At 44.1% G+C, this 17,259-nt stretch overlaps 1 protein-coding gene across 1 annotated transcript in view; it reads right to left on the bottom strand.

The window, feature by feature from the left end:
* Positions 1-17,259, bottom strand: part of Myo16 (myosin XVI) — a 356,137-nt gene that overhangs the window by 277,581 nt on the left and 61,297 nt on the right. Inside the window, exon 4 of the mRNA XM_028766338.1 lies at positions 3,917-4,025. Coding sequence (XP_028622171.1) covers positions 3,917-4,025 — 109 coding nt within the window. The remainder of the gene's footprint in view (positions 1-3,916; positions 4,026-17,259) is intronic.

The raw sequence follows: 17,259 nt of genomic DNA, 5'->3' as shown, positions 1-17,259 counted from the left end.
GGGAGAGGGAGAGGGAGAGAGAGGCAGGGTTTTTTTCATGCCTATTTTCTGTCCTGGGCACCTTGAGCTCTACCCTGGGCTCTTCCTTCCCCCAGAGGCTCATTTTAGAACGGATTTCTTTCCTTGCATGCCCAGCTGGTTTGCCTTGTGCAAAGATGAGGCATTCATCAAATGCTCAATCAGCTCCTACGCTGGTCTCCTTTTACAGTCCTGGAACCCGAGGCACCGAGCCGAGGTTAATTGCTGTGGCCTGTTTACAGTGTAAGTCGGCGGTGACAGCACAATTAGAACTTTGCAACAGAGACTTTCTATGTAATCAACTTGTTCACGATGTCTCCTGCCCTCTCTGCCCCCTGCGCCCTGATGTGACAGCACAGTAGATCTGATTTGAAATGGGGATTTTTTGCAGAGCTGGGTGCATCCAGGATGGAAAGCACCTGCAAAGAATCGTGGGGTGTAGAAATGACAAGAGGCAAAGATGTCATCCCAGCCTATTAGAAACTCCTGATGGCTTCGGTCCCTGCTGCCACAGCAGATAAGTCCCGGTGCACCAATGAGGGGGTGGAAAATAAATGGAGTAGGACAGTGTTTACAGGGGGCGGAGGAGGTGACATGGATAAGCAGGAGGGATTCTGACAAGGGCAGCAGCAGCTGTGCAGGAGGGGAAGGAGGGTGTACGGAAGGGGCTGGGTCACAGCCGCAGCAGTGACAAGCACGGAACAGAATTAAAAATTGAAGAGGTATTAAATTGAGCTCGTTCCAGCAAACCTGCATTTTACAAACCGATCATGACAGCCATAGCGGTGACAGCTTTTCTCAGAAGCAGAGTCATGAACTATCTCGTTTCTCTCCCAACCAACATTTGCATCTGCCTCCCAAGGGAAGGAAGTTGCTTTTGTTTTTTATATATGATGAAAAATACCAATTTTGTAAAAAAAAAAAAACAAAACCCTAAGCTTTGCCATTAAACAAAGTACTTTGGTGGGCTGGGAGCTTATTACAGATGCTAACACATTTGCAGATGGAGATACTGAGGCTGTTTTGTGGCCTTAGGAAGGGATCGAGAAAAGGAAAGACAGTCACTAGGAAAGGTTCTCTGGGTGAATGAGAGATACTGCTCAGGTATTTCAGAATTTGGAGTTTTATTTGACTTAATTCTTCTGTATTTTATTTGTTTAATTTGTTAATTTATTTTAGAGAAAGGGTTTCATATGCCCTCACTGGGTAGCCAAAGGTGACCCAAATTCCCTATATTCCCCTTACCACCTGCATGTGTCAGACTACAGGTGTGCTCCACCACACCTGGCGTACCTCGTGCTGGGCCCTGAACCAGCAGTATACTAACTGAGCTACACCCCTAGTCTGTGATGATTTATAGCTTTAAAGTTTTACTTTGTGTGTGTGTGGGTGATTTGTATTTGCTTGCATGGCATGCGTGTATATGCACCACACGTATGCAGTACCCAGAAAGGCCAGAAGAGGGCATCAGATTCCCTAGATCCACAAATGATTTTGAGCCAACGTGTGTGTTGGGAATCTGGTTCAGGTCCCCTACAAGAACAACCAAGAACACGTGCCCTTGATTACTCAGCCGTCTCTTCAGAGCCCATAATTTACTTTTAACCACCTTTTATTGGGGTGGGGTTTACATATTGAAACTTAGAAATCCCCTCCTCCTTTCCCTCCCTCTAGTCCTCCTGGCTACTCTCTTTTAAACATCTCTCATAGCCCCTTCATTTACAAGTTGATAGCCTCTATTTCTTTGATTATTATTGTTACATACATATATGTATGTAGCATATATGTATGTACTTACATATATGTCTATATATGTACTTATACACACACACACACACACACACAACCTGCTGAGTCTGTTTCTGTTGTCTATGCGTGTATAGCTTTAAGGCTGACCACTCTGCATTGGACAACCAGTAGTGGGGCTCATCCCTAAGTCTCCTCCCAGTAGTCTTTAATTACCCATAGTGCTTTGCTTAGGGGTTGTGTGATGGTTTGTATATGCTCGGCTCAGGGAGTGGCACTATTAGAAGGTGTGGCCTTGGTGGAGTAGGTGTGTCCCTATGGGTGTGGTCTTTGAGACTCTCATCCTAGCTGCCGGGAAGTAGGAAGTGAGTCTCCCACTAGCTGTCTTCAGATGAAGATGTGGAACTCTCAGCTCCTCCTGCACCATACCTGCCTGGATGCTGCCATGCTCCCGCCTTGATGATGATGGACTGAACCTCTGACTCTGTAAGCCAGCCCCAATTAAATGTTGCCCTTTATAAGAGTTGCCTTGGTCATGTTGTCTGTGCACAGCCGTATAACCCTGACTAAGACAGGTGGGATCCTGAGACTTTCCCCCTGACATATTGACATGTCCACTGATATTGCCATTATTCTTATCTCGTTTGGCTATTTCTAGGGGAATCTTAAACCTCCCTTTTTTGGCTATGTGCACACACACAAAACACTGAACACAGTTATCATGTACAAGTTGATGGTTTGGAGGTCTCTACGTGTGGGGAACCAGCACAGGCCCATCACTGAGTTGCCTGTCACTCTAGCCACCATTGCTATGTCCGTGATAAGAACACTTGGGTCACTTTCTAGTAATACAAAGAAGTTAACTTCAGGCTCCCCTGCAGTTTTCATACAAAGTCAGAACTCTATCCTGCCTGGGAAGCCCTTCAAAGGTCTGAGTCCTGAACTGCCCACTGGGAAACTCACATCACCTGGAATTTTGTTCCTGATAAAACTAATTAACTTTTCTCCAGAGAGTCACAGCCAAGGGTTCTTGTACCCAGTAAGGGAGTTCTCCTGCTCAGGAGTCTGGAGGGTCTTAAGGAGAAGTATTGACTCCTGTGCTACACAGATTCGGAGTGGGCAGTTCAAGATGCTCCATGCCTCCCCTGGAGCTTGCTTCGGCCCCAGACCTGCCTTGGTGGCCTTCACCTCGGGGGCAGTCACTCCTGCCTTGCTTTCTAAGTTAATGAGACTAGTTCTCCGTTTAAAAATCGGGGCTGCTAAGCACTAATTATTATTCTATGCCATCCTCAAAATAAACCTTTGAGACAATTGTGCTGGAGGAAGCAAAGCATGCTGGGAAGGAGCTAAGTGCTTCTCCAAAGAAGACAAAGGAGCACCAGTCAGCCCACAGAGGCTTGGAAGACACCAGAACATTGTCTCTGGTCAGCAAATCCTTGAAGGGGCTTGACTACCAGAGTAGTTATTTACATTTAATCTTCAAAAAGAAAAGAGGAGGGGTGGGATTTGCTCTTCCAAGCTTCATCCCCAGGTGAGGCAGCAGTGGCTCCCATCCCCCCCCTCACTGAGCTGACTCACTGGTTCATGCTGGGGCTATGTCATCAATGTCCTGGTGAGTGACACACAGGGTTCAGCCCCATTTCTTCAGGACAGCCCTCTCTCTGATCCTGGGCTTTCTCCTCATGGTGTTTCTGCTTCTAACTGTTACTGTGGATTCTGGGATGTACACACTGCCCTTGCTGTCTCTAGTTTTCCATGAGCTGGCTTGCAATTCCTGCAGGGATCACCTGGCACTGGAGAATACACTCAAGGTGACCTTCCTCTCATTAGCTCAAAATTCAATTGTATGGTTCACTCGTCTTGCTATCTCTAGGGAGGAGAATTCGTAATTACAAAACCAGTCCTACCAATTATGGAGCCCAGGAATCTGTTTGGGGCTCCTTCATTGTTCCCCAGCAGGTGCCAGCCAGTTTGCAAAAGTCAACATTGGCTAAACCAGCAATGAATATAAGGGGGTAGAAACTGCCTTGTGTTACATCCTCAAGGGAGACAGCACAGTCTGAAATAATATATGTATTTTTCTAAGAACATGTTTACAGTTCTACCAATGCATTGCTTTATGGAGAGTTTATAAAAGGAAGCGTTGGGCTACCATTTTCATCCAAATAGGCCAGCAGGATAGCACTAGATTCTGTCCCTTCGACGGCGTAATCTAAAGGGATATTCCCATTCACGTCTTGCAGAAGGACGTTGGCTCCAGCCTGTATGAAAACAAACAAAAAAATTAGTTAACGTTAAAGGTTTAAGATTAAAAGTACATTTGAAACGTTCTCTTCACTTTTGACCCAGAAATAGAAATAGTTTTTATCAGACACAGTGCTGAGAGATTTTGGAGGGAATCACAATATGTTTTTAGACAAATATATGAAATAATCTGTGGAGATTTCAGGTTGGAAAATGCCCCACTGAGTCTTGTGATGTCACAGCCCCAGCCCCAACACTGATGCTCTTTCCTAAGCCCAGGCCTCATTCCCTGAGTAGCTGCAGAGCCCTGCCTACTAATACTGGTCGCTCTCTACCGCCAGCTGCTGTGCCCATCTTCTTGAAGTGTCCAAGTCTATGGGGTGAGGTCTCAATGAGCAAGGTGAGCTTATCTTCATCTCCCCAAAATCTATTCAGTCAATCTTTGTCCTCCACAGAAATCTACCTGGGCAGTCCTTATGCTGTTCTGACTTAAAGTCTGTGCTGACAGCTTCTGCTTGGCTTTAATTTCACAAGACACTGTTTTCTACCAAGAATCACAATCTATTCTGGATCTCTGAACTTCAGAGAACTAAACCACCGTAGCCTCTCTGTGTATCCCGTCACCCCCGTGTTTATCCGTAGAGTGGAAGACTTCCTTTTGCCCTTGAAAACCAGTCATAAGAATGGTGGTCCCCACGGCTCTGTATTCACCAGTGAGATGCAAGTGTTTATCAGTCATGGTGGCCATCATTCCTTCAAGGCCATCGTTTGAGCTTTTATCCCTCCTCCCCTGATGGAGGATCTGTTCCTTGAATCTATTTCTGTCCTTTTCAGTGTTCTCTTGTTCAAAGTTGATAGTTTATTCTTTTTTATTAGCTACAAGTTTACACACACACACACACATATTGAATATTTCTAGTTAAAATTGTTGGTAGGAATTTTGGTTCTTAGAGCCAGGATGAGTCATGATTTTTGTAACACAGAGTAAGCCAGAATGAACCACAATGCCTGTAACACAGTGATCCAGGATGAGCCTGAATGCTTGTAACACAGAGTGAACCAGGATGAGCTATCGTGACCATAACACAGACTGATCCAGGATGAGCCTGAATGCCTGTAACACAGAGCTGTGAACTGGAATAATATCCCTTAGGTCACTTTTGTTTCAGTCACAGCAACAGAAAAAGAAACTAAGACACAGTCTAGGATGTTTACTTTCTCTTAGATTCTTTGCTCTCTGTCTACTAGGTTGATAGGTGAAATAAAATTCTAATCTTTCCTAGGAAGGTATACACCAGGCTTCAGGATGAGGTGGCTTGCACAGCCAGTGTTTTAGTTAGGGCTACCAGTGCAGTAATGAAACACCACAATCAAACACAAGCTGGGAGAAAAGGATTGATTTAGTAATGTGTCCACACTACTGTTCATCAGAGAAGGAAGTCAGGACAGGAACTCAAACAGGACCCAGGCAGGAGGAGCTGATGTAGAGGCTATGGAGGGGTCTTGTTACTGGCTTACCCCAAATGATTTGCTCAGACTGCTTTCTTATAGAACCCAGGATCACCAGCCGAGGGTGGCACCATCCACCATGACCTGGGTCCTCCTCCATCAATCACTAAGAAAGTGCCCGTGATGGTTTGTATATACCTGGGCCAGGGAGCGGCATTTGTGGCCTTGTTGGAGCAGATGTGTCACTGTGGGTGTGGGCTTTAATACTTTAGTCCTAGCTGCCTAGAGGTGAGTATTCTGCTAGCAGCCTTCAGATGAAGACGTAGAACTCTCAGCTCCTCCTGTACCATGCTTGCTTGGACACTAGCATGCTCCTACCTTGATGATAATGGACTGAACCTCTGAACCTGTAAGCCAGTTCCAATTAAATGTTGGCCTTATAAGAGTTGACTTGGTCATGGTGTCTGTTCACAGCAGCAAAACCATAACTGTTACGCTACAGGCTTGCCTATATGAAGGCATCTTCTCAACTGAGGATTCCCACAGCCAGAGAATGCCAAGATAGCACACTAGCACATACACACACACATCCCCAGGGCAGGGCATTTTAGGGGAAAGAGGCTTCTCTCACTGGTCAGGGACCCTTTCCCCAGGACAATGCAGACAGAAGGGAGTTTGCTCTGTCCTGCAATAAGTGTGAATATTCAGTAGGAAGCAACCCAACCTGCCAAAGACTTGGGGCAGAGATTTCCCAATGGCCATCTATACTTTGGAATGCTGTAAAGAACTTTCCCCAAGGCAGGGGTTCCCAGCAACATCCTCTCTAGAAGGAGCTCGTATCAATCTTGTCTTCTGGGTTTGCTCATATGGTTTTTGGTGTGAAGGTTCACATATCTGCTGTTGCTCCACCTAGATGCTATGCTGGTCAGTATATATCAGCAATTTAACAATCTAGTACTGTCTATGAGATAAACCTTTGGCTACACCGCTGAGGGTTTGCCTAGACAGGTTAACTGAGGTGGAAAGAATCACTCTGGAGGTGGAAGTATCTGCTCCATGACCTGTGTTCTGGAGTGAATAATAAGACAAGAGGAGATGAGTGTCAGCAGTCCTGGCTCTCTGCTTCCTGCCTGCAGACATGTGATCGACCAGCTTTCTGCTTGCAAGGTCTTGACTAGCTAGCTACCTTAAGCCACCAGCCACTATGCCTTCTCCTCCAAGACAGTCTTCCCTCCTTCTTTGGCCTCTGCCTCCTACCTTGTCCTCACATTTGTCTTCCTTGCAGCTGTCCATTAGAGGGCAGTGTAACACACAAGTGCTCTTATGACTGCAGGCATGGTCTGATCCCAGTGCTTTATGGCATTGGGCCAATTCCCAAGGTTCAGGAAAGCTGATTCCCAAAATTGTAATACTAGGAGCTATACTTGCAAAGACTGCAGGTATCACAGCCCAGGAAGTTCCTTACCACATGTCTGAGAACACACACTGAGTTGTTGTCATTAAGCCAACAGGCTTTATCTAGTCTCTCGATAAATCTCATAGCACACAGCCTGGCTAGCATAGCAGGCAATGAAATGCAGGTTAATATGCATGCCCATCCATTCAACATTCATGTGACCCTGGAAATGATTCTTACCCTCTTTTTAGTTGTCCCAGTTGAAAAGAGGGGCTGTGGTGGTTTGAATATGCTTGGCCCAGGTTGTGGCATTATTAGGAGGTGTGGCCTTTTTAGAGTCGGTGTGTCACTGTGGTGTGGGCTTTAATGCCCCTTGTCCTAACTGCCTGGAAGACAATCTTCTAGCAGCCTTCAGATGAAGATGTAGAACTCTCAGCTCAGAAATATCTGTCAGAAGATATTTCTTTTTTTTTTTTTTTTTAAATTTTTATTTATTTATTATATGTAAGTACACTGTAGCTGTCTTCAGACACCCCACAAGAGGGCATCAGATATCATTGCAGATGGTTGTTAGCCACCATATGGTTGCTGGGATTTGAACTAGTGACCTCTGGAAGTACAGTCAGTGTTCTTAACCACTGAGCCATCTCACCAGCCCCCCAGAAGATATTTCTTATTGCCATCATAAGGTCTAACCTATAGAGTATGTAGTGGGAAATCCATAAGGAATCCACTGTGCTGTAAGGAATTGTGCTTCTACTATTAAAAATGTTTGAGATGCTCAGGAATAGCAAATCAGCTTAGCTTTGTGGAGTGAAAGTAAGCGAGAAATTCAGTTCACAAAAATACCATCCGTGATGTTGAGCACTTAAAATGATAACATATATGTATGAATTAAATATAACCTTCCAGCGCATGTATTTGGGATACTTGAAAATGTTCTGTTTCACTCTTCAGGTTTTACTTTATAGAAATAGATTCAGCTTTCAGCCATACATATGAAGACAAGAGATGGAGATGTGTTTGTTACTTGGTTTCCCTGGATACTGATCGCAAGCCTTTCTGTGCGGAACCAAGAGGATAACGTTAAACATGACACACATTTTGTAGTATATCAGAGTGTGCATTTGATTCTACAAAAAAACAACAACAACAAAAAGTGAGAAAGAAAGGAATGAGGAGTTGAAGATCTTAAAATAAAATTTCCAAATGAAAAGCCAGGAATAGTGAAACCTGGATTTACTTTTTAATACAACAAAGAGTAGTCTTAGGAGTTGCTACACATGTCATAAGTGTTAAATATTATTTTAAAACAACAGGGTGTTATCCCTTTTAAGTATGTGGGGTCTCCAGGTAGCTCTAGCGGTTGCTGTAGAGCCAAAGGAGGAACAGTCCTGCGTTGGGGTTAGTGTAGCTCTCAGTCCTCATCAGAGAAGTATCTCTGTGCTGTGGACAGTATCAAAATACAGAGAAGAAACGAGTGTGGAGGCTCAGCCACAGACAGGACAGAGATGCTATACCCATGCACAGCACTCAGTGAGCATTGAGGGAGAGGAGGCTGAAGGAACTGTAGGAGCCAGTGGAGGGGAGGATTAGGGGAAAGCAGTGTCTCTTGGGCATGACAGTGCTCTTCATCTCATGGCAGATGTATTTCTGCACAGGATCAAACCAGTCAGCATCCCATAGCCTCACCCATAGCTGAGAAACGTTTGACAGCAGATGGCTTCCTGAGGGAGGAGAGTCAGTTTTCTTTAAGGGTGTGGCTGGGGGGAGTCAATCATGGTCTATTGGATGGTACCACACCCAGAAGTATCAGGACAGCATAAAATGAAATGTATGAGTTATTAAACACAAAAGACAATGGGATTGAATCAATACTACATCATGTCCAGGAAGAGACAAAGTGTGGGTTAGGAACCAGGTGTGTGTGAGAGCGAAGGAAAGCACTTTCTCTTCATGAAGGAGAAGCAGTTTGCGTGAGGTAATATTATCATAGCCTGAGACATAAAGATTTGTGTGAGTGTTTATGTCTGTGTGTTCACGTGTATGAGTGTGTTTATGCATGCAAGCAAGCTGCTGTGTGTGGACCGGCTTCATACTTCATATCCTACCTCTGACCACCAGATGTCACATGCCTTATTTTGAGAGCACTTATACTCTCTCTCACTTGGGAAGAACCTTCCAGACTAACACACTCTTAGTTTGCCTTACTCTTCTAGGTGCAACAACAAAATTCTCCAAATAAAGCAAGGTTAAAGGAGAAAGGGACTCAGGTGTTTGAAGTTGCTGGTCACATTATATCCATGGTCTGAAGCCAGCAAATGAGTGTGTGTTCTCAGGTTCATATCTTTTGGTTCAGGACAGGGACCAGCCCCTAGGATAGTACTACCCATGTTTCAAGTGGGCCTTCCCATCTCCATAAACCTAGTGAAAGAATCTCCATGCAGACAATCCCCACCACAGGCACAGTCCTTCCTTGAGACTCCCTGTTCAAGTTATTCCAGACTTTGATCATGAAACTAAACATCACAGGCTCCAAAATATCTTTTCTTTGCAGTGTGTACATCCATCCCTGGCCATTCTACCTTAGAACTCTACTAGTCCTAACTTAGAACTCTACTGTTGGGCCAAACCCCTAGGCCAACAAAAATTTATTTATACAGCATAAACCGCAAGGCAAATCCTGGCATTTCCTTCAAGAAAATAAATGAAGCATATCATGGTTGCTTTTTATCATCAGGGAAGGGAAGGTGACACAGTTCCTGTGTGTGAGACCCACAGGGACTCTTCAAGCAACTGAGTGCTCAGATTGTACTAGAGGCCTTGGGCACATTTACTCTCTATTTATTGAAACTGGAAGGCCACTTAATTCCAAATTTGTCCTAAATTTTGTTCTTGATGTGTCACAGTTGGGACTTGCATACATCATTTCTTCTAAATGAGATTCTGTTTAGTTCATGCCAGATGACATATGGACCAATAAACATTTCATTGGCTTGTGCTTTGTAACAATTTAATCTCAACACACTCTGTTTGTTCACGGTCTTACTTAGTAATAATTCTTTGTCACATTAATATTGAAAGCTTAGTAAAAGTCATGTAATGAAATTGTAATGATAAAGTGCCACTTCTTTCCACGTGATTAAATTTTTTGGTAACGTCTCATTTTTAGATAATTACAAATCTACTGAAAATGGAAAGGCTGGCACTGGAATGTCTCACCCCATTGTGAGTTTAATACCATGCCCCCCAGAATGATATGTTGAAACCCTAACCCAACTACCTCATTTATATAGTCATTGCAGACAAAGCTAGCTTTGAGGAGATGATCCTGGAGTAGTGTGAGACATTATTTCAAGATACCCAGTGTCTTTAATAAGAGAATCATTTGAATGGAGACAGAAACTTGGTAGGACACAGAGCTGGAAAGGTAGAAGCAGAGCTTAGACTGATATCATGAAGAGACAAGACAGGCCTGATTCTCTTGGGAGCTGAAGAGGCAAAGGAGAGTCCCTTGAATGTAGACATCTAGAGGTGTCAGAAAATAATATTTATTCTTTAAAGCCACATTTTGTAGACTCTATTATTTCAAGAAACTAAGATGGTCTTCTGTGCCCAGCACAATGGACTAAATAAATGGCTCCTTTTCTGAATTCTTATATTGCAGTCTAACCCACAGTGTGATAATATTAAGAGTTGGGGCAGTTTGGGGTGATTAGCTCGTAATGCTGGAGCCTCCGAGACTGAGTCCAAGTTAAGATTTTTATGAAAGAGACCTCAAGTCTCTAGAATAGGTCAAGCACTGGACAGGTGAAGAAAAATGTACAAATTATTATATTTTAAAATGTATTTATTTTAAAGCATACATTCATGTATGTGTATATGCCTATGTGTACTTATGTGTATCATATAATCCCCCTTAGAATCCAAAAGAGAGACTCGATTCCCTGGGACTGAAGTTATAGGTGGCTGTGAGCCACTGAAGTATATGGTGGGAACCAGTCAGGATACCCTGAAAGAAAGGAAAGAGTTACGAACTCTTGGACCATCTCTCTAGCTCCTAAAAGATAGGAAGTAATGTCATAAATAAAAGGGCTCCCATTTGAGATCCATAAACACGAAGAATACAAAGGGGCACTATGCACAGCCATGCACCCACAGTTTGTAACTGATGTGAAATAAACTAGTTCCCTGAAAGACAGACTGCCCCAGACTTGAAGAAGTAGGCCATCGGTTGCATCTAAACCTATTCATAATCTCTGTAACCTGAATCATGAGGATGTGCTTGATTCATGGTGAGTTTCATGAATCCTTCAGTAAGAAAATGTTTCCGTTCTGTGCAGGCTCCTTCAGAGCACTGAAGCAGATGGAAAACTTCTACACGTTTTATCAGACCAGTGTCACCACATGCCAAAGATGGATGAAGGCTTAAAACTACAGACTCTCATTAATTCAGGTGACACATCCTCGATAAAATATTAGCAAATTGAACAAACAGTGCATAAAGTAATCACACACCAAGTAGATACTAACAGTTTCATTGAGCTGTTGGTATGGCTCTGCTTTCTCTGCTTTTAAGGACACCACCTTGCTTCTCTTAGCTCCTGAGTGAACCGAGCGTGTCTTGCCTCATGTATTTGTGTACATGAAGTTCACATAAACTTATGTAGGCATACATACATACATACATACATACATACACATTGTGATGGTTTATATATGCTTGGACCAGGGAGTGACACTATTAAAAAGTGTAGCCTTGTTGGAGTAGGTGTGTCACTGTGGATGTGGGCTTTAAGACCCTCATCCTAACTGCCTGGAAGCTAGTATTCTGCTAGCAGCCTTCAGATGAAGATGTAGAACCATCAGCTCCTCCTGCACCATGCTTGCATGTACGATGCTTCCATGTTCCCACCTTGATAATAATGGACTGAACCTCTGAACCTGTAAGCCAGCCCCAATTAAATGTTGTCCTTATAAGAGTTCCCTTGGTCATGGTGTCTGTTCACACCAGTAAAACCCTAACTGAGACACATATAAATTTAAAAATTGTTAAAAAACATAATTCATATCTTTGTCTTAACCTGGCCAGAGATTCAGCGTTTGAAAATCGATAATGTAATATCTCATGCTAACAGGCTGGAAAGCTATGAAAGCATATGTTCATGTCAGTGGGTATTAATGAAGCATTTGGTACAATATAGCATCTGTTTATGGAAAACCAGTAAGTAGCATAAAGTGTGACTTCTTCTGTTTGTCAGAGAGCACCTTAACAGCTAACATTATAGTAAATGATCAGAGGATAGAAACTTCATAGTAACATCAGGCACTCAACAAGGCATCTGCTCCCATGAGTCTTTCCCCAAATTCTGCATGATGCTTTAGTTAATGAAATCTGACAAAAAATGGAGATAAGAGGTGTACAGCCTGTGAAAGAGAAATAAAACAGTAGGTGCTCACAAATGAGACAAACTTTTACATAGAGAAAGTCCCCAATCCAAAATAAAGAGAAGCTTGCTCCCATTCCTCAGGAATGTCTAGGTCTCAGGATGGAAGGAACGTGTGAAAGTAACAACTTTTCTTCATTTCTCCATTCTGCAAACATGAGGGCCAAACATAAAACATGCTACTGTCACTATTAGAACCCTGGGATAAGAATTAGTTAGACCATGAACCTAACAAACTGCTCATGAGACAAGAAGAGATGGAAGACCCCCAAGAAGTCCCTTCTAATGCGCAGTTGGTGAAATCGCCCCTGGCGATGGGTAGGAATGCCAAGATGACAGTTGTTCCAAACGTGCCTTGCAGAATCAATAAAATCCAGATTGACACCCCAGGAAACTATTTGGCAGACACCAACAAGCTGATGACAAAGTTTTACAGAGTCAGAAAGAAATCTTAATATCCAACATGAAATTGAAGGAGAAAATGTCAGAAGGCTGACTTCATCCAACCAGAAGACTTATTGTCAAACAACATAATTGAGATGTGTGATATTGCTGGGGAAAAAAATGCACAGATCAATAGACAAGAATAGAAGGCAGAGACAGAGCTGCACAGATACAGATAGTCCTCAGAATAGAAATAAAGGCTATACAGTACAGTAAAGAGTTCTGTCAACAGTTAGTGCTGGGGAAGCTGGAGATCAGTGTGAAGAACCAGACCACAGGCTTGCCTCTGCTCTTCCCCCACAGCGGGCCTCACTATCCTGCATTCTTTCCCTGAGAGAACTTCTTTAGCATGCAGCAGTCAGGGGCTTTCTCCTCTTACCCCTTGCTCCCTGCTGCACAGACCAATGACAACTTTGAATTCCCGCCTTACTGAGATCAGTGCTTCGTGACTTTTAGTACACAGGCTAGGTCATATTGTATGGTACTTACTCCTTTTAAAATACCACTGTCAGAAACCTCAATTTATCCTCTGGAACTGAAGGATTGCTTTCCCTTCAGGGCTCCACCATGGCCGCCTCTTGATGATACCTCTCCCATGAAAGCTCTCTTCCTAGGGGTAACTTGTCTCAGCTTCTTTTATATAGTTATAACAAGCACATCATTGCAAAGTTTCATTCATAATAGATCACGGACCAAAATGTAAAGTGCAAACTTTGAAAGGCTCTTCTGATGAGAAAATCTAGATATCCCTGAGCTGGGTGATGGGATCACTGACACAGTACCAGAGGAGCAGATATAACACTAGCCAGGCATTATCACGAACTTCATCAAAGTCACAAGGGAAACACATGAAAGATTTCTGGATGAAGTTTCATGAAATTTTTAAAAAGGATTCATGTCTTCATGGCCTAGAAACATTCAGGTTAGGATACCAAGTACATTGAAGAAAATTTAGAAAATGGATCACTTCAAAAATTTGACTTTAGGGCTTGTCGATATGTCCCAGCCATCTTGTCTCTTGTCTCAGTCAAGATGTAACAGCTACTGCAGTTACAGAGGATTGGAGATTAGTCCCAAGCAGCCTGGTAGGCTGACAACCACCTACAATTTCAGGTCTAGGGATCTCTGCCATCTTCTGGGCTTCTCATTTAGGTAAAGATAAATATTTTTTAAAAGAAAACAATGATTTTTATGGAAACTGAATTTTAAGTCCTCAAATTAACCACCAGAAACAGTAAAAATAAAATAAGCTTACAGTCCCTCTACTTGGACTCAGTCAGCAGGGTTTCAATGATTTTTAGCGCAAACAGAAGTTGTGCGGGCACACAGACTTTGTGAAGATAAGCAGGATTCAGGTCTCCATTTTCATGATCTGTCTTCCAACCCAAGTGCTAACTTTGAACACTCTCCCTCCTGTGTGATTAGGCAGTATCTGAATCCCATCACACTCCCATGCAGAAGCCACTAAGGACTCTTATTTTCACACACCCAAGTATTCGGTTCATCAACCTTGTAAGTCACAGTCGTGTACTCTACTCTCTGTCTCCACACAAGAAGTCCCCACCCATGAAGTGAGCATTGTATCTGCCATTCGGCGTCATCTGGGTGCCTATGGCATTCGCTTCAGGCTTGAGTGTGCTTGCTTCAGGAACCATTCCATGGCTTCACTCCATGAACCCTCTGGCAGAGATCCTCATTGCCGCTCAGGCATTCCCACTCCTCCCAACGCCTCTGTACCTTCTAGCCCAACCTGACTGCCCACAGGAGTCATTCTGAGCCACTTGAATTCCAGCCTTCTTCCTGGAATATCTCATTTTCCTCCACACTTGCTCTGCACACACTGCTCTACCATAGCGCTCTGGAGTCAGAGGGGATTATTATTCTCTAGTGCCTACTAAGTCAGTCTCTCTCTCTCTCTCTCTCTCTCTCTCTCTCTCTCTCTCTCTCTCTCTCTCTCTCCTCCTCTCTCTCCCTCTTCCTGCCTCCCTCCCTCCTACCCCCTCAGTCTCTCTCTCTGTGTATGTGTGTCTTATTCTTTTTCTTTCTTTGTTTCCTTCCTTTCCTCCTCCTCTCCCTCCCCTCCCCCTTGTCCTCTGCCTCTTCTTCCTCCCCTTCCTCCTCCTCCTTCTCCTCTTTGCTTTGGACACAAGGTCTATCATGTAACCCTGCCCAGCCTGGAGCTCACTATGTAGATCAGACAGGCCTCCAACTCCCAGAGTGCTGGAACTTCAGTGTCCTGAAGGTGAGCATGGCCAGGCTTGGCTTTAACCGTGTGAAACTATACTGTGGTCATCTGTACTTCTTTCACAAACATGTGTCCAAGCACTTTCAGGAGAACAGTCATAGTTATGTTTTTTTTTTTCTTTTGCTGTTAACAGATCTTTTCTAGGCTGTAAACATAATATCTCTAGACAGATGAGAACATTAGTTTCCCTGGGACCAGAGTTACAGATGGCTGTTAGCTGCCCTGTGGGTGGTGGGAACTGAATCTGCATCTTCTGCAAGAGAAGTAGGGGCTCTAAACCACAGAGCCATCTCTCCAGCATCCCACCTATGCCAAATTACTCTTGAATAACTAAATGGAAACCTGAGGTTTCTCCCACAAGTCTCCCATTAGACAGGCTCAGAGAGATGCCAGAGTCCCGGGCTATGAGGGAAGAGGCTATAATCAGAACCTTCAAAGCTAAGGCGAGCAGTCAGCTCTGTCTGGTGTCTGCTGTGAATGAGCTGGGGAGGTAGGACCCTCTGACCTGGAGCTGGCCACAGCTGCCCAGTGATCTCCGAGGCATCAAAGCAGCATGCACCGGCATCTTTCATTTCTAGCAATCGTTGCCAATGGCTGCCATTATTTACAAAGAGAACATTAGATGCCTGTAATTTTCCTTTCGACTCTAGACTTTTGGCAGATAGTACTGCTTGTAACAGAGTTGGGTGGCCCTCTTATTCATTAAGGAGCCGTGCACTGAACTTTTATGATGATTAAAATGTGCTTTGAGAATTTAACACTTACAAATTTTTACGGCAATAAAAGTTAAGAGCCCTTATTATGGCCGTTTAAAAATTTTATAACAGTTGAGTTATATTGGAAGAGAGTTTTATAGCTCCCCTTATGAAACCTCCTTAGGTCAATGGTTACTACTTGGGGAGGCATAAATATTTACATGTGCCCTTATTCCCATGGTACACACCACAGCATGCAAGGGAAGGAAAGCAATCCTCAGGATTCCAAGGGACTGGGTGTGAGTGGCGTGTGCAGCCAGCCAGCCTTCCTAACGACATCTCCAAACACTCACAGAATGACAGTTTGCTGCAGTTGTAAAGAGAGGGTGTGTCCCACAGGCTGTGAGGACAGAGGTGTCCACCTTGTTGGTATCAGGCTTGAACCCAGTGACATCACATCTAGGCGACCCCCACATTGTTGCCGAGGCAACCGCCAAACACTCCCAGAATCCACCTGACTACCTCACCTTTACCTGGGAGAGGGTGTGTCACCGCCCATATAAAACAGGAAGAACTCCCTGACCGCTCTCACTTCCTCCGTCATCTTCTATTTCTCTTCCCTCACCTTTGCCTTATCTCAGAAAACTCAATACGGGAGTGAGCATACGTATCTAGCAGAAGACAGACATAAAAACTGGAAGACGAGTCATGTTATAAACAGGAAGGAAAGTTAGAAGAGAACCACTCATGTGCCTGAATGGAAAGGGAAAGGGAAAGGGAAAGGGAAAGGAAAAGGAAAAGGAAAAGGAAGGAGGGTGTGGCTGCTCCTACAGCACAGAGAACATTTATTATAGATACGCGGGGAGCATGAGAGGAAGAGGCATCTGCAAGATACCTGATTGGACCTTGCCAGCAGGCTGAGCCAGCAGGTCATGGAGAGGGAAGAGGAGATAGAAGAACAGGAAGGCCACAAGTAAGGAGAACGAGAGGGCAGGATGCCAAGAAAGCGGTGTAGTCAAAATGGCTGTAGGGGAGAGCTGGAGAGTTCAGGGTAAGGGGGCAGGGTGAGCCAGGAACTGGCAGAGTTGAGAGAGTGGCAGCCAGCATCTATTCTATTTGACATGCTAATAAGCACCTTAGTTGTTTGCAGGGATTTTGAGTGCTTCCATTGGGCTGTGAACTATCCTTTAAAAATGAGGGGTTCCTGTCAGAACAAAAGTTAAATGAAAGGAACAGGTGGGATGCAGAAGCATTTGGGGGTAAAACGCCTCCCACTCCCCCACCAAGGCCTATGTTTGAATACTTACTTCCCAGCTGCCTTTTGGGGAAACTGTAGAACCACTGGAAGATGGAGCTTAACCAGAGGAAATGAATAACTCAGGGCACAGGGGTCCTTACAGGGCACAGGGGTCCTTGACTTCCCATCTCCTCTTTGATTCCCGTTGCAGTGAGTTGTGAGGAGCTGGTGAATCTTTGCCACACACTCTGTCCTCCTTGGAGTCTGCCCTGTGCTTTCCCATCGACGATCTATGCCTTCAAACCATGAGCCAAACCAAAATTTTGCTTTCCTTACGT

The sequence above is a fragment of the Grammomys surdaster genome, unplaced genomic scaffold (genome assembly GCF_004785775.1).
Source record: "Grammomys surdaster isolate TR1022 unplaced genomic scaffold, NIH_TR_1.0 167, whole genome shotgun sequence".
Classification (NCBI taxonomy): Eukaryota; Metazoa; Chordata; class Mammalia; order Rodentia; family Muridae; genus Grammomys; species Grammomys surdaster.
The sequence above is the reverse complement of the archived record's forward strand: the minus strand, read 5'-3'. Positions and strand labels throughout refer to the sequence as shown.